At 25.8% G+C, this 24,045-nt stretch overlaps 2 protein-coding genes across 4 annotated transcripts; both read left to right on the top strand.

The window, feature by feature from the left end:
* Positions 1-98: 98 nt before the first annotated feature.
* LOC126903506 (elongator complex protein 5) lies at positions 99-2,116 on the top strand. 2 transcript variants are annotated; one of them, XM_050681803.1, is made up of 5 exons: positions 99-298; positions 409-729; positions 813-988; positions 1,058-1,233; positions 1,951-2,116. In XM_050681803.1, the coding sequence occupies exons 1-5, from the start codon at positions 259-261 to the stop codon at positions 2,045-2,047; spliced, it is 810 nt and encodes a 269-aa protein (XP_050537760.1). In that variant the 5' UTR covers positions 99-258; the 3' UTR covers positions 2,048-2,116. The 2 variants fall into 2 exon arrangements, with proteins under 2 accessions (XP_050537760.1, XP_050537675.1); XM_050681718.1 differs by having other exon boundaries at positions 99-319.
* Positions 2,117-5,314: 3,198 nt separating this feature from the next.
* Positions 5,315-20,402, top strand: LOC126901956 (polypeptide N-acetylgalactosaminyltransferase 13-like). Of its 2 annotated transcripts, none has more exons than XM_050679038.1 (10): positions 5,315-5,638; positions 13,247-13,356; positions 13,747-13,927; positions 13,985-14,154; positions 14,223-14,381; positions 15,030-15,358; positions 15,424-15,604; positions 15,707-15,849; positions 19,761-20,060; positions 20,134-20,402. In XM_050679038.1, exons 1-10 carry the CDS (start codon positions 5,499-5,501, stop codon positions 20,263-20,265), a joined length of 1,845 nt encoding a protein of 614 aa, XP_050534995.1. In that variant the 5' UTR covers positions 5,315-5,498; the 3' UTR covers positions 20,266-20,402. The 2 variants fall into 2 exon arrangements, with proteins under 2 accessions (XP_050534995.1, XP_050534919.1); XM_050678962.1 differs by having other exon boundaries at positions 5,317-5,638; positions 14,214-14,381.
* Positions 20,403-24,045: the final 3,643 nt, after the last annotated feature.

The following is a 24,045-nucleotide window of genomic DNA, read 5'->3' as shown; positions in this document are numbered from 1 at the left end:
ATTATTTGTATTAATAAATCATGATAAGAAATTCATTTTTTTTATCGATTATTATCACGCGAATTTAAAATTAGGTGCAACTAAAATTATAAGATTTATAAATGAATGTTAATTATAAGTTTTGAAGTGCAGGCCTCACAAATTATGTATATCATTTATTAACTTTGTTTTTTATGTTTTATATGCATATAGTTGAATTTATATTAACATATAATTATTACTTCATATTTAAATATTTTAATTTATACCTTGAAAAAAATGAATATTTATGATACAGTAATTAAAGGTACTCATGCCAGTAAGTTTATATTAATTACTGGTAAGTTCTAATAATGTTAATGATATATTTATATCGTTTCTAACAAAAAATTATGCTTTAGATTTATTAGGTTTAATATTATTGTTTAGATTCATATTTAGCAAAAGGATCATTTATACTAAAAAGTATTGCTGAAAACAGAAATAACCATGAAGTTCATTTGTTATGTTATGAAAAATTAGTTTCTGAATATGAAATTTCATTTTCACCTACCTTAAATATAAACTTTCATGATTGTATGAAAACTTTTAAAAATAAAAAACATAGTATTAGAGAAATTGCAGATAGAATTTTAAAAAATGCCAAAAAAAAAGTAATATTAATTATTGATTCTCTATCAATATGTTTACTGCATACAAAACTGTGTATTGTGTATAAGGAATTACTTGACTTAATTTCATTAGAAACAGGTAAATAAAAAAAAATTGACGTAAAACAATAATATAAAGAGAGCTACTAATTTAATATATCGTTTCAATATTTAAATTATTAGTGCCTAATTTTGCACAAATAATTTCAATAGTTCATGAGGATATTACAGAAGAAGTTGAAGTTGAACATATAAAAAAGTTATGTAATACTTATATTCATGTTCAATACTTAGGTGATACAACAATGTTACAATTGAATTTAGAACATAAAAGATCTAATGGAAAATGTGCATCGCAAGTAAGATATAACTTAACTGTCTTATTCTAAAAAACTAAATTTTTAAATTATTCAATTCATGTACAAAAGAATTTAAATGGTAAACTTAAATCTGATGGTAATTTCAAACTGATAGTCAATTCACCACAAAATATAGAAGAAATTTCAAATGAAAAAAGTTTACCTGTAAATTTAGCTAGTTTCAAGTTGGTCCTAGAAGAGAGTGAAAGGGAAGCTAAGGACAAATTAATTTTACCGTATACTCAGTAAGTAAACTATAAATAAACAATGAAAATACTCAATACTTTGGAACTTCATAGTGTTAAAAAAATCAAAAAGTTTGTTTTTCCGAATGTTCTGTGTCTATGCTTAAATTCTGTATATGTTTCAATTATTGAAATTCAAGTTTCTCCTTTATTTTATTTGAAATAATATGAATCTTAGATTATAATTTTATATATATGATGTGTACAGGTAAAAATTCACAGAATTATATATTATTCCTATATATAATTTACAAAAAATGTATTATACTAATGATTTTGAATTTATGAATTTTTATGTATACATTTTATGCTTCTAGATTCTATGAGAAATATGCACTGGTCTGATCATAAGATATATTTTTTAAATATTGTAGAGTAAGTTTTGGTCAATGAGGGTGATTTTTCTTCTTTACCTAGAGCATAAAATTTCTAAATACATGGTTATAAAAAAATGGAGATAGTATTTGTATAAATTACACTCTATATACACTTTAATTTTGTTTCTCATAGAATATTAGACACTTTTTATCTTGAAATGTTAATTCAAATTTTACTTTTAAATAAAAAATATTAGTTTGTGGTTATTGACATCACTTAATTTCTAATAAGTTAATAATTAAGTCTATTTATATATAAGACTGAATATAAACTAAATTTGTCATTTTTTATTTGTTCCGATGTTTTTTATTATTGTATTGATATAAATTTTTATTTAAGGGTTCAGAATACCAATTGTGGTGGAATAATTCATTATATTCCTGATGAAGCTGATGATTGGGACGAAGAAGATCCTGATGATGACTTAGAAATATAATCTATTATATTTATAATGTTATATAACAACTGATTTGAAATTTTTATATAAAATGTTAATTCATAATAATATCAGCACTTGATCATTATTTACAATTTCTGAATGACTTCCAGAGAAAAATTGAAAAGGTCCAATGATCAGTGTGTTTAGTGAAATTTATAATTAGTTTTTCTGACCTTTAAATTTTTAAATTAAAAAAATTCAAATATAGGGATTAAAATAAAAAATTTACTGTACCATATTGCAATTTCCTAAAAAGTTATGAAATTATTATAATTAAAAAAAAATTAGTTAATATGTATTACAATATATTTATCTATGAGTTAGTTCCATATAATGGCAATATATTTATGTAAATAGATCATATACAAAATATGATATACAGTGGTGTAGTCCTAAAAATTTTTATGGGTATACACCTATATTATGAAAAGAGAATAACGTGGGGGGCTCTGCCCCCCACACCCCCCATTGCACTTTATATTTTCTACATACAATATTTCACAATTATTTTGTTGAACTTTTAACTTTATACATTATCAACAGTGATATAGTCGTAATTTGATCAATAGATAAGTTAAAAACCTATATGAGGAAACGTGGAGTATTTCACCCCCACACTACTTTTCAAAGGCCTTAACTATAACATAGTTTTGGGGGACGGAATAAAAATATTGTGATGTTTTAACTGTGTTAAAAATATGTATTTTCTAAATATTACATAATGCAACTAAAACTCCTAACCCTCCCAGATACGGCCTTGCTCCTTCCAATTTCCAAACTATTACTCGAATATTTTTACTGACACTTCTAAGTTCTTAAATAATTAAATTTCATAGTAATATAATCGATATGTGTATTATTAGATACTGTTATATTTGTAACGTGACAAAAAGTATCTATTTATTTTTTTGTCTATTTGTATAGACATATATATATATATATTTGTGTTGAGCTGAATGCGTATTGCGACGGCATTTATCAGTTTGTGCGCGCGCGAGATAATCAGCTGTGTACTACTTCGGACCGGTTCATGGACGGCATTTGTGTGTACATTCACCCCGCTCTTTTCCTATCTTGAACGTTATTTGCACTGCTCACCGCATATATTGTCGCCTTATGATTTAAATTGTTCTTATTAATTTCCGGCACTGGGTATTTAGTTTTTTTTTTACCTCTACTTTAAAGGCTAGTCGTGTTGTCGCCAACGGACTGCCGGGTCAAACGCCGGACATTTTGTTGGAATTAGCCATCGTCGGAACTGGTACGCTAATTTTCGTCCGTAGCGGTTTTTTTAGTTGTGTGCGTTAAAACAGATTGTTTTTTTTTATTGGCGCCGGCTATACCTGCCTCCAGTTTCTTTTTATTTTATTCTTTAGTCTATACTCTTCAACTATTTTATAAATACGTATATGCACTAATAAGAAAACTAACAGTGGGTATACGCCGTATACCCGCGTATCACTCATGATTTTATAAGTATACGCAATAACAGAAAAACAAAGAAGTGGGTATACACCGTATACCCGCGTATACGCTCCACGACACCTCTGATTAAAGATAATAAAATTACCTTATTTGGTCTTTAACTAAAAGTGTCTTTTACTCTTCTAATAAATTTAATATACAGAGTGGAATTGATCTAACTGATAACTAATAACTATTGATTCAATAATCATTTTGTAATAATTTTAGAATTTTTAAAGTATGTTAAAAACATATTTTTTACTATTTATTTTTAGTAATAAAAAAAATGTTTGTTATTTTTTTAAATTTTCAAATAAGCTGTTTATTTTAATACGAGTTGTTATCGAGTTGAAGAATTTTAATACATAAAGTATGTAATCTAGATGTGTGTATTTTGTACTGGTATATATTTTTAACATGTTTTCTACTAAAGTTACACACCAACTATGTGTTATAATGCTTGTAATAATAAAAACAAATTTCTTTATTATTTAAAATAAATAATAAAATATATGATTTTAAAATAATCCATGAATGCATAAATTATTTAGAAAAAATTACAGTGAAATGTTAATTGTATCAAAAGTTTTATAAGTTGTCAGTTAGATATGTTTCACACTTAATTTTAGATTTATTAGGTATAAATTAATCTTATATGTGATATTTCCAGAAATTTGGTTTTGATAAACATTATAAGAATTTTTTCTTAACTTTTTTTAAATTTATTTTATTAGTCAGTGGCTTCTTTAGATCAACTTTTTGGGTGCCAAATTTAAAATATTTTTATCAAATAGTTTGGAAATTATTGGCGCAAATATATTTTTGAACTTGTGGGCGGGAGGCTCCAGTTCTTAAATGACCAAAAAATATTTTTCTCTCTAAATAATATAACTAACATTATTTTTCTCTATTGATTGATGTGACTTATTCATGTGGGATTATAAATAAATTACATTAATAGTCATAACATGGTTAGTAATACAATATATCAAACTTAATAATATTAAAACGAAAATAACAATTTTTTTTAGACAGTTCCAACTTGTATCAAATTTTTAATTTATAACCTGAAAATATAATGAATAAGCAATATAATAATAAATTATAGCAACTAAGTACAATACTATTCTATTTAAAAAATTTAGTTTAGCAATGTAAAAAAATATTTTATACAAAATTAAAAATATATACTGTACAGAATGTCCCACCATGATTTACTTTCTTGACTATATAAACTAATGTCGGAATGAATAATTTACTGTGGGACTACTAGTGAAATCTTAAATCAATGTATTCAGGTAAAACCATTATGCCTGTTGACAAGATTGCTTCTACTTATATTGCACTACAATCTATGGGTCCATAGAAATTGAATAGCCCCTAAAAACGAAGTTTTGTTTGTATTTTTATTGTACGTTAGTTTCCAATAACTATTTTTAATATTATTCTAGTTTCTTAAAAAATTTTACTTAATGTTCGCCTATTACTTCAAAAGATTATTATTGTCCAAGTCCTAAAAGCTTTATGTACGGTGCCGTTGCGTCAATATGACTAGACCGAAGCCTAGGTCATCAGAATAGTTAGCAAGAAAGAAAAAAATAAAATATGGAAAAATTTATAAATTAAGTTTTTTTTCAAAAAATCCAAATAAAAAATGGCAAGTTATTTTACTTGTTTCCTCATTATTGGTAGATAGCGCTAGGTACTAGCTACCATTTCCACAAACACAACGTTATCGACTCTACCTTATACATGTTATGTAGCTTGTAGTTATTTCTTATTCCAACGGATTTGGCCTGTTGATTCTACTTGTTTCCATTTAGACCCGTCACGGTCGTGAGGACATTTGTATGTGTGGTGTTTCGTCAGTAATGACTGTGTGCCCGTCAGTGAGAGTTGTTTGTTGTTTAAGTTGTCGTTTTTTAATGTTATTTTTATGATGCCGTGATTTTTGTCAATACCAACGTGGGATGTGTGCTGAAAAATGGTGGGTTGTCGAAGAAGGTTTCGTCGTGGATTGCCGTGGGCTTTAGTATTTGTGTTTACCTCTGGTTTGCTGTTATGGTCGAAAAACAGCCGAGCAAATATAGATCCATCTCTGCAAAACGATTGGATATCACTAAGGTACATGATACTTGACTACCAGGGTCGAGTAACTCAAAATTACTAAATAATTATAATTACATTTATAAATTTTACTGTGTTTATTGATTTATAATTAATTACGTTTTTATTTTTAAATTTGAAATAAAAAATTGAAATGACGCTCCTGTATAATATTTAAGTAATTTGAAATTTGTAACAGTTTCCGTCTTCATGATTCAATTCTTAAAGAACTTAATAGACTTTTTGTTCACTAAAGCTTATAAATGGATTACTACAAAGTTGGGTAGTAGAGTTAATTGTGTTGAAAATTTTGAGTTTCATGTAAAACCCATTTGTTTGGATTAAAATCAGTGTGCGTTACTACACCAAATATCTTGACCTGCCCAAATATTTTGGAAACTATAAAAAATTAGTAAAAATAAAAAGGGTAACATGTAGATATTTTCTTGATTTGAAACAAAATAGTTTCTATACTAAAATGTAAATGATTCATCCTTAAATGATTTAGAAATATTTTGGATACTAGCCATAACAATTCTTTAAAATTTCTTTAACGCACTTAAATAAATTGGTTCAATTATTTTTATTAATAAATAATTAAATAATACAAGTTTTTTTAGGGGGGCGTTAATTTGATTTCCCTTCTTTAATATTCATAGGACCAAATTGACAAGTTTGGAGACCTAGCCCCTTTAAAAATGTTTAGGTATACTAAAAAATGCTTTTTAACGGTTATTGCAATTATAATTTAAAAAATTATAAATTAATAAAAATAAACATATTTTAAAATACCTATTGTTTTATTATATATTATAGGGGAGATCGCGTCATGTTGGTTCCAGGGAAAATTGACACAAATCTATTATTTATTAAGGAATTTATGTTAAACAAAATCTGATAGAGTAATTTCCTTTATCATGAACATATTTAAACATTTTAGATAAAATTTCAGGCGTTCTTTTGAAAATGTAATAGTATATAAAATTTAAATTCTAATTTGAAATACCTAAAAATAACTACAGTTGAATTATGAATTAACTACAGTTTCTAGTTAAAATAACAAAATGTTTATTATTTCTGTAAGACAAACTTTTTAGATTTTTTTTTTTTTTTTTTAATTGGCAAAATTTGAGGAATTTAACCTTCATGCTTTTTATACGAGTGTATAGAAATTAAGATCTATAAATTATTACTACAATTTTTAGTGACCATCATGGACGCATTTAAGGGTGGCCGAATTTATCAGTTACATTTATTATAAAGTCAAAACTAGATTTATGAGATAATGATGTATTTAACAAGAGAGCGAGTGCAAGACGGTCTCTTATTTATACAAATAAAAGAGATGATTTATATAAATCTTTGTAGTTGCAAGAGGTGAAGGGATGAAGCTCTCGTTTTCAGAATACCATGACAAAGTTTCTAAATATTGTAGTAAAAGATCTACTGAAAACTATATGTTAGTGGCTTTTTGCTGCTCATATGTTAAAGTCCTTTAGTAATTTTAATTTTTTGAGTTTAATCGTACTCAGTAATCAGAAAATGGCAGTATAATATTTTAGGGATAAACTATCAAAAATTATCACTAAATTTACGTACAGCATTATCAGAGTCAGTTTTTAGAGGGATATAGGAATGGGATTATTTGAATTAAAAGTCAGTAATTTTGTCCATTTTAGTCCCAATTAATAATTGTATACGCGTTAAAGACCTAGTTTTGTTCAGTAAAATTCTATTATGAGTTATAAGCCAGTAAATATCTGTATGACACCTCCTTCCCAACAAAATTTAGGAATCCGGCTTTATGCATTTTTAGAAATGACAATATCTAAGTATTTAGTTTATAATTTTAGATATTATAATCTTTAAAAGGTGCTTTAAAAGTACTAGTTCCTTGGATCAAAAATATACTACTAAAAATGTATATATCGCTCTGTAAATACAATAAAGACGTATCTTATAAAAAAAAAATTACTTGATAATCCTTATTTATCATTCATAATAGCATAAAATGATCAGTTTCATAACACCTTCACAATGAACACTGTATTTAAAATTACATCTCACCAGATTAACTAAGTGTGATAAATAATTTTTGTTTTTCCTGGATTTATCACAGAGCGAGTAAGGAAATTCATTATTATTAAAAACTTAATACTGTAAAATTATGGATTCCATATAGTTTCCTATTTCAAAAACTTTTAATATAAAGCAAATATATTATTCTTAATTTTAATGACGAATATGTTCTGTAACGTTTTTTGAATTCGATGTTCTATATCTGTAGAATAATTTGCGTCAAAAGGCAGTCTTAAGATTCGCTTTATTGTAATACCTTCATTTTGTTATTCAAAACGTTCTTTGTTATTACCAGTTATCGTATCATCAAAATAATAGCAATAATGGTTTTAGATCACAAATAACTTTCAATTACAGGTCGTTCATCTGACGCAGTCCTTGAGAAAATCTATTTTCTCAAATTGTCCCGTTGCTTAAAAATATTAGTAAGGTGATCACGATTTTAGATAAAATCATGTAAAATAATGCAATGTACGTGCAGCAATATAAAGCAGTGAATAATTTCATGAAGAATTACATTTTTAGTATATAATAAAGGAAAATGATGTGCATTTCTAATTTGAATCAGATTTGATTTACCTACTTTACAACAATAAATTCCTAAAACTTAGATTATGGTTACAGATTTATTCCACAATAGTTTTTTTAAATTCGAAATTATATCATAACTATAGTTTTCTAACTAAAAACAGTAATTTTAATACGGTTATCTCAAATTACACACGTAGCTACGATTAATTTTGGGAGAGAATTTAAAATAGTATTTAGTAAAAAATATATTAGATATTTATCCTTTATTAATTATAATAATTATTTGTAAATTTGTAAATTTATTAAATAAAAAAATATAATAATTAAAATTAATTTCTTCTTTGGATTTTCAGAGTCCGTTGCTCTACAACACATACCTGTTTCTAATTATTTTTACCCTCTGCTACCGATTTTCCATCCAGAATTCCAATTTCCAATTGGTTTTTTGACTTAATCTATCTTTGTTTTAAATCTTTTTCCTTCTGTTGTCCATTTCTATACTGCTTTTATCAAACTATATGATCGCCTTACGTAATTAGCCTACGCGATTATTCTACAGAGTGAATAATTTAACATTATATAATATTAATAATTTTATAAAATATTTGTTTAGCTTATTTAAGTAGTATTTATTTCTCGATTTATGTGGCTTAAAAGTTTTTCAAAATTATTATTTTAGGAGAAATTTAGTAGTTTACAATTATTAAATTACTTTTGTATACATTGTATAATAAAAAATATACATAATTTTCAAAATTATGGTAAAATCATCTTTTTTCTTTTTAATATATTTTTAGCACATTATTGTATTTTTTATATAAAATTAAAATATTGTAGACCCTTGTTGATATTTTGACGTTAAAGAACCTAATCATTTTTTTAGTTGTACAAAAAATACGGTTTTATTTAATTCTAAATTACTTTAGATAAAAAAAAAAAAAATAATCTAAATCAATTTTTATACTAATTTAAAACTGTTCTTAGTTTCTTCCAACTTTTTAGTTGTGAGTAAGTTCTAGTTCCTAAAAAAGTAAAAATCTTTTTTTTTAAACATGCAACAACAATTTTTTTTTATAATGTCCATTGAATTTGAATGACATGATAAAATGATCAAACAGACCGGTTTCATAAAAATCAAATAATAACAATAAGACGGTACTATTTTCTTATGGTATTTAATTCAACGGTAACATAAATCGGTTAGTTACCTGATAAAACGATATTTAATATTAGATTATTATCAACAAAAACAGTAATAATACAACCCCATCGCAAGAAACTTTACGCTGTCGAAAATTGTAAAATTTTTATTCCACGCATGATTTTTTTTTATATTATCCAATCGTCCATAGGCACCTCGATTCTTCGTAGCCACAGTGCCTAGAAATAGCTAATTCGGTATTATTCGGTAATAGTTAAATATTAAATATGTTCATATATTCAAAATTATTCTTAATGTTTTTTATTAAGTAATATTTATTCAACGATTTATATTATATTTATATTATCGGTTCATCTATAAAACCTTATGAGGGTGTTAACATTAATTTTTTAAATGGAAACAGGTTTACAAACTAGTAATTTCAAAAATACATTTTTGTTAGTCATTTGTTTTTAAATTTTGTTTTGAATATTAATAACTAGAGTTCGGGAATTTATGCATTTAAAAATTTATTTGGATTACTTCCGAGATCCCAACTCTATAAAAATTTGTCAACCTTTTAAAACTTTTTAGTTATTACTCCAAGATATGTTATTAAATTTGATTGAATCATTGTAGTTTTAATGCATTAAAGAATGTTTGAATACTTCTTATAAATATATTAGTTACATATTGAATGTATAATCAAAAAAATGTCTACAAGATCACTATGGATGGTTCGTAATAATCATTTACATTGATAAAATGAGAGACTACTGACTACTGTATTTCAAATCAGCAAGAAATTATAAACGCTATTTCTTGTTGTTGAGGATTTTTTTGTTATTAATAGTATTATTATTTGCTCATATAAAATTCATACATTAGTTTAAGTTCAAAAATTTTATGACATTATTCCAGTGAAATACAACCCGGTCAAGTTTTACTCTTATTATTAAGAAAGGGTTCTAAATATTAGGCCAGGCCATGGCTTAGTCGGCCTGATATTTTTTTATGTACGCTATTTTGCTAATAGATTATTAAATTGTCAAACATTATTTTGCATAACTATTATAAAAAAAAAAACCCAGCACAGAGGGGTCGCGGCACAGTGGTGACGTGGCATAGTTGGATCAAATATAATGATATCTGACAGTGATTAAAATCACTATCATAAAAAACGCTTCGATGCAAATCTTTAGATAGTGTTAAATTTTAAAAAAATTGGTGTTTTATTCCAAAAGCTACATGATCTGCTGGTTCCTTATTAATATCCTGATTAAGATAAAGTATGTTGAATGAAAAAGGGATTATTAAAAAATAGTATTTCCCAAAAAAAAATTATATTGATCAATACACTTTTCAATAAGTTATAGCATTATAAAGTTAAAAATGTAAAAAATAAAATTGAGAATTTTCACACAAAAATAGCATTTGGTAGCCATTTTCACCGTGAAGACAAAATAAAGTCCGAAATTTTTTTTTTCCATGATAAAGTATATTACATTAGCTTTAATTTAAGATATATATAAAAGTGTCAGACCTTCCGGAACACTTTCAAAAGTTAAGTTGAAAAAATTAATTTTTTGTAAAAAAGTTGTCATTTTGAATCCCCCCCTGTAGGCAGGTAAAAAGTCAGATTTATAAAAAAAATATACCAAATGATAGGTAATGACATCATGCATCTATAAAAAAAAAATTATATTGATATGTTTATTTTTAAAAAAGTTACGGCAGTTTTTAGTAAAAAAAAATGAAAAAATGTCGAAAATTAGCTATTTTTAAATTTGTAATTTTTTCGGAGGTTTCCTCCATTTACGGGGAACGAGGGAATTTTTTTCAATTTTTGAGAATAATGTCTTCGACTAGATACGATTTGTAATCTTTTGACGTATCATTGAAAGAAATCGGTGAGAGCTGAGAAATAGTGGTAAGAGACACAAAAAAAAAAAAAAATAATAAAAAAAAAAAACACATCTTAGTAAAACCAATACCTTCTCANAAAAATAATAAAAAAAAAAAACACATCTTAGTAAAATCAATACCTTCTCAGCTTCGCATCGAAGCTAAAATATAAGTAAAATCACAATTGAATGTCTTCTAATATTTGCTTACCCATTTAAATAGATATAACTTTTCTGTATCCAACTCATCAAAAATGAGGTAGTTAGTGTATGTATTTGACTTCCATCAATTATTGGTAATTTATGTAATTAGAAAAATTACAATGTCATTTAAGGTCGATAATTGTTTTTGACTTTATTTGAGTTGGTAGAAAAAAATGATGGCAATTGCAATGGCTAATGTTGTGTCAAAATTCTATCAATTTTTCATAGCAAAATAATTTTACTATTAGGAAATTAGGAGTTTAGCAGTTACACAATGAAAACTAATTAAGATAATAAAAATATATGTAACCTTAATTTATTGTATAGCATATAGCATGTATATGTTTAGTTTTAAAAAATGTGTTCTGATAGCTCGGCGTCTTGTTGTTCATGTTCGTAAAAGTGGCCAAGCGTAAGCTATATTAATGGGAGTTGTTTGGAATTCATAACTTGTCTGACTTTTTAGATACAATATGAAAAACAAGTTATTCCATTTTTATAACGCAATGTATATGATCTACGTAGAATCAAGTGAAAAAACTAAATAACAATAACTGTGCGTACGGATTTCCTGCTAAAAGGAATTCAATTGATGTTCGTGGCTGCCATGACGATCGACAAAAAAGGGATAATTTTCATTTATTATTCTATCTTTAAAGAATTGAATACAGAAAAAAGTTAACAGACCAAGATTGTTGCGGCGATTTGATCGGAAACAATGTATAATGATAGTATGATGAGAAACCGCAATACTATTGTTCTATGCTATATTATTGAATTTGGCTCCCAAATAACCACTTAAAGTAGGAAACCGTTTTCGGTTATAAACGACGCGTCGTAATTTCCCGCTTTGATTTTACGTGACAAATCTATCACCTCAATGGAAATAAAAAAACTGAATTTTTAAAGACAATTATTTATGTAGCTGATGAGATTGTTTTGCATCACTCAATAGCATCTTATAAAACGATTTTTTGCCGAGTATAAATCTGTTTCTGTGGTGTTGGAAATTAGTGTGCATGTAGTATGTCGGTTGAGTGAACTACAGTTTAATTATAAAATTTCTTTCTCAAATTTTAACTTACCATCTCGGCATCGACTCGTGAACATTTGGTTATTTTTGTAATTACATTATTTTAAAACGGATAACCTCGTTCGAAAGTACCTAACAATAAGATATTCTGCCACGCTCATTGCATTTTATAACATAATGAAAACAAAAACAATACTTTCAACGTAAGAGGTTAACGATTATTAAAATAATATTTTAATGATTGTTGACTGCTGATGTATAAATTACTGGATATTTTAAAATATCTTAATTTTAATTTACAGACGAGATATTAAACAACAATTGAAATATATTTATAAGAAAACTTATATTAAGATAATTCAATAAATTTGTTTTTAGATTTATATAAATCACATTGGTTCAATAGATCACAAATCGCCTGTAGTTTCAGCTTGTTTACCCATTCATCTGTATGTCATAGCTCTTTCATTTACTTAAGTGCTGTTTTTAATGATATTTAATATTCTAGCGAATATTGATAGTTCGAACAAAAGATTTTTGGAAATGGAATGATATTGAAAAAGAAAATCATAATTAAAAATTTAGATTAAATCATTAATTTTGTTTTGTATGTTTGTATAATATTTGAATGTATTTTAGCATACTGTATCTATTTTATTTGAAATTAGAGCGAAATTTTATTTAAGAAAAAAATAATTTTTTAGCATATTATTGTAATTCTTCTAATTTTATAGATTAAAAAAAGATCAACAAGAGTACGTAGATCATAGAGGACTTCATGTTGTGGTTGGTCATTATTTGGGCGATGCTAATAATATTGATTCAACTGTCAATCTTACTGATGGTATGTATTAAACTTCAAATATTAACGAAAATGTTGGACAAAAATAAAGTATCGTATCGTTTTTAAATTAAGAAAAGTATCTTTGATAATCTTTTATTTCTAAATTAACTTATACAGTATACAGTATATAGTATATATTTATATAACTTTATAAAAATTCAATTTTACGATGTCATTAAATTTTTTATTCTTTCATTAGAATATTCTATTGTTTAACGAAAATATTTAAATTAAAAAAAATAATAAACGTTTATTTGAAGGTTTTATATTTTCGCTAAATTAACTTACATAGATGTGTATTGTTTGATATTTATTTTAATATTTTTGTTATTTATTTTTATTCTAACTGTTATTTGGTACGTGATAAAATCCAACTCTGTATTCTTTTAGAGTTACTCAATCGAAACATGTTCGATCCAAAGCCTAGGGAAGGTGAAGATGGAGTGCCAGTTGTTATACCGCCTTATTTGTCTGTTCAAATGCAGAAACTCTACAGGATTAATAGATTTAACTTGATGGCTAGTGACCGTATACCACTCAATAGATCGCTTCCGGATGTTAGAAAAAAATCGTAATATGGAATGGATTGAGATTATTTAGAAATCATGTTACATTCATTTTTTTACAGTTGTAAATTGAAAAATATTGATAAAGACAACCTACCGTCTAGTTCTGTAATAATTGTTTTTCACAATGAAGCTTGGTCTACACTGTTAAGGACTATTCATAGCGTTATAAACCGTACTCCAAGACTTCTTCTTAATGAAATAATTTTAGTCGACGATGCTAGCACTCGAAGTATGTCCTAATTTTGTGTTTCCTTTACTGAACAGAATTTATTTATTATGTTTTTTTAGCTTTTTTAGGTGAAGAATTAGATAATTATGTTGCTAATTTACCCATTTCCGTCCAAATTATTCGATCGACAATTAGAATTGGATTAATCAAAGCACGTTTAAAAGGAGCGCGTAAGGCGAAGGGTGAAATACTAGTATTTCTTGACGCTCATTGCGAATGCACTATTGGTATGTTATATTAAAATCAATAAAGTTTATTTTTAGTTATAATTTTAAATATCAATGTGAATCCAAATTTTATTTCCATTTATTATTAAAAAAAAAAAACCTGTACAACCAAAATCCAGCATAATTAGGATAAGTATAAATTGATATATGATAGTAATTAACATGATCATTATAAAACACAATTTGATAAAAAATCTTTTTAATTATTATTTAAGACTTATGATTTATAAACAAATTTTTTTTAGTAGAGTATTAAAAACTTTTTTTTTTTACTTAAGCGACCGATTATACGTCTTGTAAAAGTAGAGACTTTTTTTATTGATAGACATAAAAGTAATTTATCCTGATAAAAACTTAAAGATTGGCATCAAATGTACAATTTTAATCAATTTTTAGGAAGAGCTAACTCACATTTGTTAATTTTCTCTTCTCTAAATTTTTTTATGTAATCATATATGTCACTTTTATAACATTTTGGAGGAGCGCTAAGCCACCCCTTCCGATTTGCTTGCGTTTCTGCTTTGTATCAAACTTAAAAAAGAGTTAAAAATATTTAATAACTATTATAAAGTACATTTTTCTTAACATTTGTGATTATTTAATGTTTATTATAGTAATTTTCATAATGGTTTAATATCTTTTGTATAGGATGGTTGGAAAGTCTAGTTATTCGAGTGGCAGAAGATAGAAAACGTGTAGTATGTCCAGTTATTGATATTATTAGTGATGAGACATTTGCTTATATTAGAAGTTTTGAATTACATTGGGGTGCGTTTAACTGGGACTTACATTTTCGATGGTATACGCGGTCCACTTCTGATGTAATGAAAAGACATAAAGATATTACTCAAGCATTTAAAACACCAGCCATGGCAGGAGGATTGTTTGCAATGGATAAGTCGTATTTTTTTGAAATCGGTGGTTATGATGAGAAAATGGAAATCTGGGGTGGAGAAAATCTTGAGTTGTCATTTAGAGTATGCTAGAAAATATATTTCATGTCATATTTAATCAAAGTTATCACATGATTAATGTTTAACAGGTTTGGCAATGTGGTGGTAGTATTGAAATCGCCCCCTGTTCTCACGTAGGACATATATTTCGTAAATCATCTCCTTATACGTTTCCTGGAGGTGTATCTCGAATACTTTACACAAACTTGGCTCGAGTAGCCCTGGTTTGGATGGACGAATGGCAAGATTTTTACTTCAAATTTAATCCTGGTTAATCAATAATAATACATTCTAAATTCTAATGTTTTCTTTACCAATTTAAAAATTATTTGTAATTATTAATTTATTGTTTATTTAATGAATTTCAAATAGAAGCTGAGAAATTAAAAGATGAACAACAAATAAGAACAAGATTAGAACTTAGAGAACAACTACAATGCAAAGGGTTTAAATGGTATTTAGATAATGTCTGGCCTGAACATTTTATGCCTACGGACAAGCGTTTTTTTGGAAAGGTAATTTTAAAAATATACTAAATAAATAGAAATTTAATGATATAAGATAAGATAAGAAATAATAGAGTATAATAAGCTAAGAAATAGTTAAATATAATAAGGATATTTTTTTTGTTATACATTTTTTTAATGTAATATTCCATAGTTTTCATTTTCATTATTATCATTATTTTATTATATATAATTTTTTAATTTAATATTTTTAAATTAAAATTATTAAAAATTTTAATTTAAGTATTTTTTTTAGAAACTTAACGAATAAAGCGTTTAGGAACTACAAATAATACGTTTTAATTTTCTGATATAACTAAATAGTCTGTAAAAATATAAAAAATAATAAACTTAAAACTCAGCCATGTAATCTTAATAATAACCCTAACTTTGCTGTAAACATTCTTCTTCTCATACGTCCTTTTTTCCACAATTATTAAAGTATTAATAATTAAATTAAATCATTTCTTAATTGCTCTACTGCTTTACGTATTTGTTCCATATATATATATATATATATATATATATATATATATATATATATGGAATTAAATAATATACAGGGTGTTATAAATAATATACATTGTTACAAACAATGAGAACAATAGAAACCCGTTTCCTGACTTACTGAACACTCTGTATATTATATATCCCTATTTTAATTCACCCTATAATCTAATAAATAAAGTCCTTAGTTTAGTATTTGACAATTTTATAATACGGGGAGATATAACCGTCATTACTCATTATATTTTCAATAGTTAACTTTTAAGGTAATTTTTTCATCTATTAAGAATTGTATGTCTTAAAATTTGTTTTAAGTTAGTCTGATCACACCATCAGTCTTTACAAATCGTAATTGATTGACTCGAAAACTCAGTAATGTATTGTTACCAAAGATATAAAGGGATAATTAAGGGTTTAACCTCCCTTGAAACGACAAATATTTCTACGAAACAAAAGTTATAAATACATATAATTCTCAGTCCTAGTTATTTATACTAATGATTGATAATGAATTAAATAATAATAAAATATTGTAATATTTTGTTATGTGTTTTTAATAATAGAGAACCTACATAATTAAATTATTTTTCTTGTATAAATACTATTTGATATTATAACACTCTCTAATTTCTTTTGAAGTTTTTTTTGCGTACACTTAACTGTATTTACGATTGTAATCGTTGCCCCATAATAATAATTTATTTAAACTTTTCAACCCAATATCAACCTTCCTTACTTAATTCACATACCCCAAAATTTAATGTTTTAAAGGATAATTGGTCTTTATTAGCTTCGATGCGAAGGTATTGGTTTTACTATGATGTTTTTTTTTTGTGTTTGTTACTACTTTTTCTCAGCTCACACAGAACGAATTTCTTTCAACGATACGTCAAAAGATCACAAATCGTATCTAGTCGAAGATAAATTATAAATATTGTTATATGTCAGCTTCTCCTGGCATAAATACCAGAGCACACACAAAATAAATAAGTTTTACTATTTAATAATAATTTTGCTTTTTTGGCTCTCCAAGTATATTTTGATTCGTTTATTTTTAAAAAAGTTATGATAGAGCAAGAAAAAAATTACCGATTTTAAAAATTGTAACTTTTGGAGATCACTCTTATTTATACAGAATGAGGACATTTTTTAATTTTTAAGGACCATATCTTCAACTTGATGTGACTTGCAGTCTTGTGGTGTAACTTTGAAAGAAATTAGCCTGGTGAGAGCTGAGAAAAAGTGTCGATTATCATAAACATGAGCAGAAAATGACAAGGAATAACCTACAAACTTGTTAGCACAGTTTAGTTCAAGAGTAGCAGACTGAAGGGTATCCCTTTGATTGATACCAGCACAACTACCTTTTCACTCTATTAACTAATGGATGGTTTAGCCCAGAGACTAGCCGCCTCCTATATTGACTATTGGCATTAACTGAAGGACCAGCAACCCGAATTTAATTCTAGCCACACACACAATAATAAAATAATGAAATTTAATAAATTAATATCAATAAAAAGTCTTTTTAACATTTAAAAAATAATTGTATTTCTAATATAATGATAACACATACAAAATAATAATCAAAAAATAAATTCAATAACGCCCGTACGAATATAAAACTAACGGCGACGGAAACGGCCGTGGTCAAACCATCTTCGTCAGTCAATTCCCTTTCTTAATTTGGTACCCTATTTATTCTACGTTGTTTGCTGATCCTTATTTTTTTCCAAAAATTTAATGACATCATAGTAAGCATAATTTGTTGACCTCATAATAAACATTATTTGTTGATATCATAATGGTTTTACTACAATGTAGTCTTCTATCATTTTTTTTACTACCCTTAATTTGTATTTTAATTTTCTCACTAATCTCATATAGTTGCCGTTTTCTCACTATCCCATCTGGTTCTTATGTGTATCGTATATCATACCGCGGTTTCCCTCAAGATAGCTGTATGAGCCCTCATTTGTTTTAATATATATACAGGGTGGCCCACCACTCACTGACAACTTAAATAACTTTTGATCCAGTTAATATTTTTAGTTGATTTTTTTTTTAAATAATAGTTATACGTTAGGTCTATAGCTATATCTCAATAATTAATTTTTTTACATTTTATTAAAAATATTAATTATTTTTAAATTTTAAATAAAATGTAAAAAAAAAATCTAAGATAGCTATTTTGTAGAGTAGAATTTAAGAAAAATTTTAGTAAAAAAATATCTTATTAATATTCAGTAGTAAATATTCTGTAGCGTTTTGAAGTTTGTAAAAATTTGAATTTTCATGTACTATTTTACGGTTATAAACATTGAAATACGTATTGAGAAAAGGACAGAAGAAAACGATATCTTTTCAATATACTTTTGAATGAGAGTGATAAGTAATAATTGCCTTATCTAATTTCTTATCATGGTATTAATGCCAAGTTTGTAATGTATACACACTATCATCATATGTATACACAGTAATCATGAAAAGATAGCGTTTTCTTCTGTCCTTTTCTCAATACGTATTTCAATGTTTATAACCGTAAAATAGTACATGAAAATACAAATTTTTACAAACTTCAAAACGCTACAGAATATTTACTACTGAATATTAATAAGATATTTTTTTACTAAAATTTTTCTTAAATTCTACTCTACAAAATAGCTATCTTAAATTTTTTTTTTACATTTTATTTAAAATTTTAAAATAATTAATATTTTTAATAAAATGTAAAAAAATTAATTATTGAGATATAGCTATAGACCTAACCTATAAATATTATTTAAAAAAAAAAATCAACTAAAAATATTAACTGGATCAAAAGTTATTTAAGTTGTCAGTGAGTGGTGGGCCACCCTGTATGCATGTGCAGTATAAATTTAGCATTAACAAATTAACAAAACTCAATCTTCGTTTATGCTGATGATATAGTACTCTTTTCAATTCCCTAAACACCCTTCAATGTCATCTTAAATTTTAATATGTTTCTTTCTATCCTTCAGAAACGTTACATTTTTCATTTATTAAAGTATTTCCTTACAAAAGCAAATTAATGTTATTTACTCATCAGAAATAATTCAACTTCTTTTTCTCGGTTATTCTACATTTTATTTGTAGTTTTAGATCCTAGACGCCTTTGGCTTCCTTAATTTCAATGGCTTTTATCTTTTATTTCTCGCTGGGTCAACTTTTTAAGATGTATTATAGAACCTTTTGGGGTTCACGTCTTTCTTTATTATATCTTATTTTCAATTAAATTCAGTTAAAGGAAGATTATGGATCATTCTTGTCTTCTTCTTTAATTCATCGTGCGCTAATTGCGTTAATTCTTCATATTATTAGGCCCTGTATTCTACTCCTTTACTCTTGTTCTCCAATACATTTAATACATATATTTTTAAATATTATTTTAGGTTAAACATGTTTTGTCAAATCGTTGTTTAGAAAAACCAACAGGACGAGGCTCTTTAAATCAACCCATAGGTCCTGTATTGATTAGTTCTTGTGATGTTCAAGGACGACCTTCTTTGTCACTTATGTTTGTTATGGAACCTAAGGAGGGTATAAATTCAAATATATGGTCTGGTGCTCTAATGACCGATGAGTCTGTGTGTTTAGATACACCAGATTTAGAAACAACTGTTGTAGCATTAAAAGTAAGAATTGTTGCATGTACTGGTCAAAAGCGGCAAAATTGGTTGTATAACTCTGAGGTACTAAAATATGAGTTTGAATGTTTGATTGATAATCTGCATCAATAATGTTAAATTTGATTTTTTGGTTTAGACTATGAATTTAAAACACATCGAGACAGACTTGTGTTTGGACATGCCATCTAAAGAATCAAGTATTGTCCTTAAAGATTGTACTGATCATGCTAGTCAAAAATGGAATTTTGAACCAGTTCAGTGGAAGTGATATTTTTCTGTGTTATATTTTGTACATAATATTATATAACATTGTTATGATAATGAATTTATAATTGAAATATTTATGTAATGTACACATTCTTGTATAAATGTAATATTTTGTAAAAATATAATTATTTTAAAAATTGTTTTTTTATTACTTATTTAATTTTTACATTATTCATGTTTTTTATTTGAAATGCTTGTATTAAAATATAAAAGTAAAAAATATTAAATATAATTGTGTATATAAAATAAAAAAAATAGTACGGTGGGGTCGTGGCATAATGGAGACGTTGCATAGTTGGGTCCAGTATAGATTTAATCTGACAGTGATTAAAATCACTATCATAAGAAACGCTTCGATGCAAATCTGTAGATAGTGTTTAATTTAAAAAAATTGATGGATAATTACAAAAGCAACATCAACTTCTATTAAAATAAAATACAAAACCCATAATTATCATACAAAAATAGTATATTTTTCAATATGGTAGCCNGGGTCCAGTATAGATTTAATCTGACAGTGATTAAAATCACTATCATAAGAAACGCTTCGATGCAAATCTGTAGATAGTGTTTAATTTTAAAAAATTGATGGATAATTACAAAAGCAACATCAACTTCTATTTCCTTAATTATACCCAGATTAGTAATTCTTTTAATTATATATTATATAATTTTTAAAATTAATTGTTTTCAAATTATTATTGATTTTGATTTTTAATATGTTAAAAGTAATAATTTTGAACCTATTTTTTACTGTCCTTTAAAGTGAAAGTTTTATTAAAAAAAAAAAATGAATTTATTACCATAACAATTTGCAAGTTTGAAATTGACATTATTAAATAGATAAAAATGAAATTGTTAAAATTAATATGCTGTCAGCAAATTTTATAATTACTATTTACAGTATATTTATCAGAAAAGTTAGATTTTGTTACATTTTTATCGTAATAGATCACTTAATTAAAAATCATAGTTATCATTTCTAATTAATTTTTGGCGTTTAAAAAGATTCTACAATGGAAATATTCAGAATTTAATTAATTTTAATGATTATATATCTAAAAAAACCAATAAAAAAAAAGTTATTCAATTTAGCCTATTACAAAAATAATAATTATAAAAAAATAGGGCAGTGTATTACCCTTATAAGATATTTTAAAATAAATTAAAATACAAAACCCAGGATTTTAACACAAAAATAGCATATTTTTGAATACGGTAGCCATTTGCACATAGAAGATAGGTCGTCGGGACAAATTTTTTTTTTAAATTTTGTAGTACATGACATAAGCTTTAATTTGACATATGTTTAAAGGACTCAGTATTTCCGGAACATTTTCAAAAGTTAAGTTGAAAAAGTTCTATTTTTTATACAATGTTTCAAGTTTTGAACGCCCCTATATATGGGGAAATTGTCCAATTTTAATAAAAAGTATGTTAAATGAAAGATGTACTTCTAATGTATTTAGAAAAAAAAATTTGTGCTGATAATTTCATTTTTCGAAAAGTTCTAGAATTTTTAAGTTGAAAATTTAAAATCGAAAATTTTAACACAAAAATAGCGTTTTTTTAACTACGACAGACGTTTACATGCAGAAGATAAAGTGTCGGGACAAATTTTTTTTCATTTTGTAGTACATAAAATAAGCTTTAATTTGATATATGTTTAAAGGACGCAGTATTTCCGGAACATTTTCAAAAATTAAGTTGAAAAAGTTAGTTTTTGTAAAAAAGTTACTATTTGAATCCCTCCTTGTGAGTAGTTTAAATGTTAGATTTTCAAAAAAATAATATCAAATGAAAGGTGAATATCTAAGGTTTTAGTATAAAAAAAAATTATGTTGATTTGTTGATTTTTGAAAATGTTATGGAAGTTTTAAGAAAAAAAAGACAAAATTTACCGATTTTTAAATTTGTAATTTTTTTTGGATATTTCCCCCAATTGCGGGGAACGAGGGAAAATTTTTCAATTTTTAAGGGTAATGTCTTCAACTAGATACGATTTGTGATCTTTTGACGAATTTTTGAAAGAAATCTGTCCAGTGAGAGCTGAGATAAAGTGGCAACAGACATAAAAAAAAAAAATTAAAGTAAAATTAATACCTTCTCAGCTTCGCATCGAAGCTAAAATAATTTTAAAACTATAAAATATTTTGATTAATTTTTATAAATTCTTTAGATATGTTTCTAAAAATACTGTTAAATACTAACACTCTATTCATTTAAAATCATTTTTTCAGCAGGAATGTATAATTAAGTTTGAGAATTGGTTGCTGTTAAAGTGATTAAAATTAATTTTATCTAAATTTATGCATACTTAAGAATTTTGGAAAATTTTCTTTACTACAAAAAATATATATAAAATGGAAATTTTTTTTAACTATGTAGATAATATTTTATATTTTGGGCCAGCACATATGATAAAAGTATCTATTAGATGTAAAAATTAACGGACATTTTTTTTAGTTGATGTGATTAAACTAATATCGTTAATTGGTAATTTTGGCTCGAGATTACCAAAAGATCACAAAATAACGATTTTAAATAAAATATAACTTTTAAGTTACCATTAAATTTTCATGCAATGTATAAATTCAAAATAATTTCAACTATAAAAACAAATAGAAATCTTATTAATTTAATATTTCTTATAATATACTGAATGTCGAAAAGTAACACTTTAACGCTCCCTTTACGCTCTTACTAGAATAATAATTATATTTAATCAACCGCTAGAGTGCACAATAATAATAAAAGTATTATAATGTTCACATTATCAAGTACTTATGAGTACCTTTTTCTAACTTCCAATTTTAAAGTAAACAAGTTATTGATTAGTAATATTTTTTTTTATTTCATTAAACTAGCAACAAAAATTCGGTGATGTCCTATTTAATGTAGTCGTAGTGTAACTACTATTGTACTCCATCAAAAAAAAAATATAAAACAAAAGAATAAAATGGACATGTATAATAAATATTATTATACTAATGTTTACAGATCACTATTGCAGAAAATATTTCTCTAAATAGTATTGTTATAGTAGAATATTAATGAAGATGACAAAAATATTGAACATCGGAATATTACTTTTTAGCTTCGATGCGAAGCTGAGAAGGTATTAATTAATTTTACCATGATGTGTCTATTTATTTATTTTTTGTGTCTGTCACTACTTTTTTTCAGCTCTCACTGGACAGATTTCTTTCAAAAAATCGTCAAAAGATCACAAATCGTATCTAGTTGAAGACATTACCCTTAAAAATTGAAAAATTTTCCCTCGTTCCCCGCAAATGGGGGAAATATCCAAAAAAAATTACAAATTTAAAAATCGGTAAATTTTGTCTTTTTTTTCTTAAAACTTCCATAACATTTTCAAAAATCAACAAATCAACATAATTTTTTTTTATACTAAAACCTTAGATATTCACCTTTCATTTGATATTATTTTTTTGAAAATCGAACACTTAAACTACTCACAAGGAGGGATTCAAATAGTAACTTTTTTACAAAAACTAACTTTTTCAACTTAACTTTTGAAAATGTTCTGGAAATACTGCGTCCTTTAAACATATATCAAATCAAAGGTTATGTTATGTTTTATAAAATGAAAAAAAAAAATTGTCCCGACACCTTATCTTCTATATGCAAATGGCTGCCGAAATTCAACAAAAAATGTAATGTTTGCGATAAAAATCACCTATGTCTTTTTGTACTTTTATATGTTTTTTTATATGGATGTGTTTTGTACTTAAAACTGCCATAACTTTTTCAAATATTA

The sequence above is a fragment of the Daktulosphaira vitifoliae genome, unplaced genomic scaffold (genome assembly GCF_025091365.1).
Source record: "Daktulosphaira vitifoliae isolate Bord-2020 unplaced genomic scaffold, ASM2509136v1 Scaffold_1, whole genome shotgun sequence".
NCBI lineage: Eukaryota > Metazoa > Arthropoda > Insecta > Hemiptera > Phylloxeridae > Daktulosphaira > Daktulosphaira vitifoliae.
The sequence above is the reverse complement of the archived record's forward strand: the minus strand, read 5'-3'. Positions and strand labels throughout refer to the sequence as shown.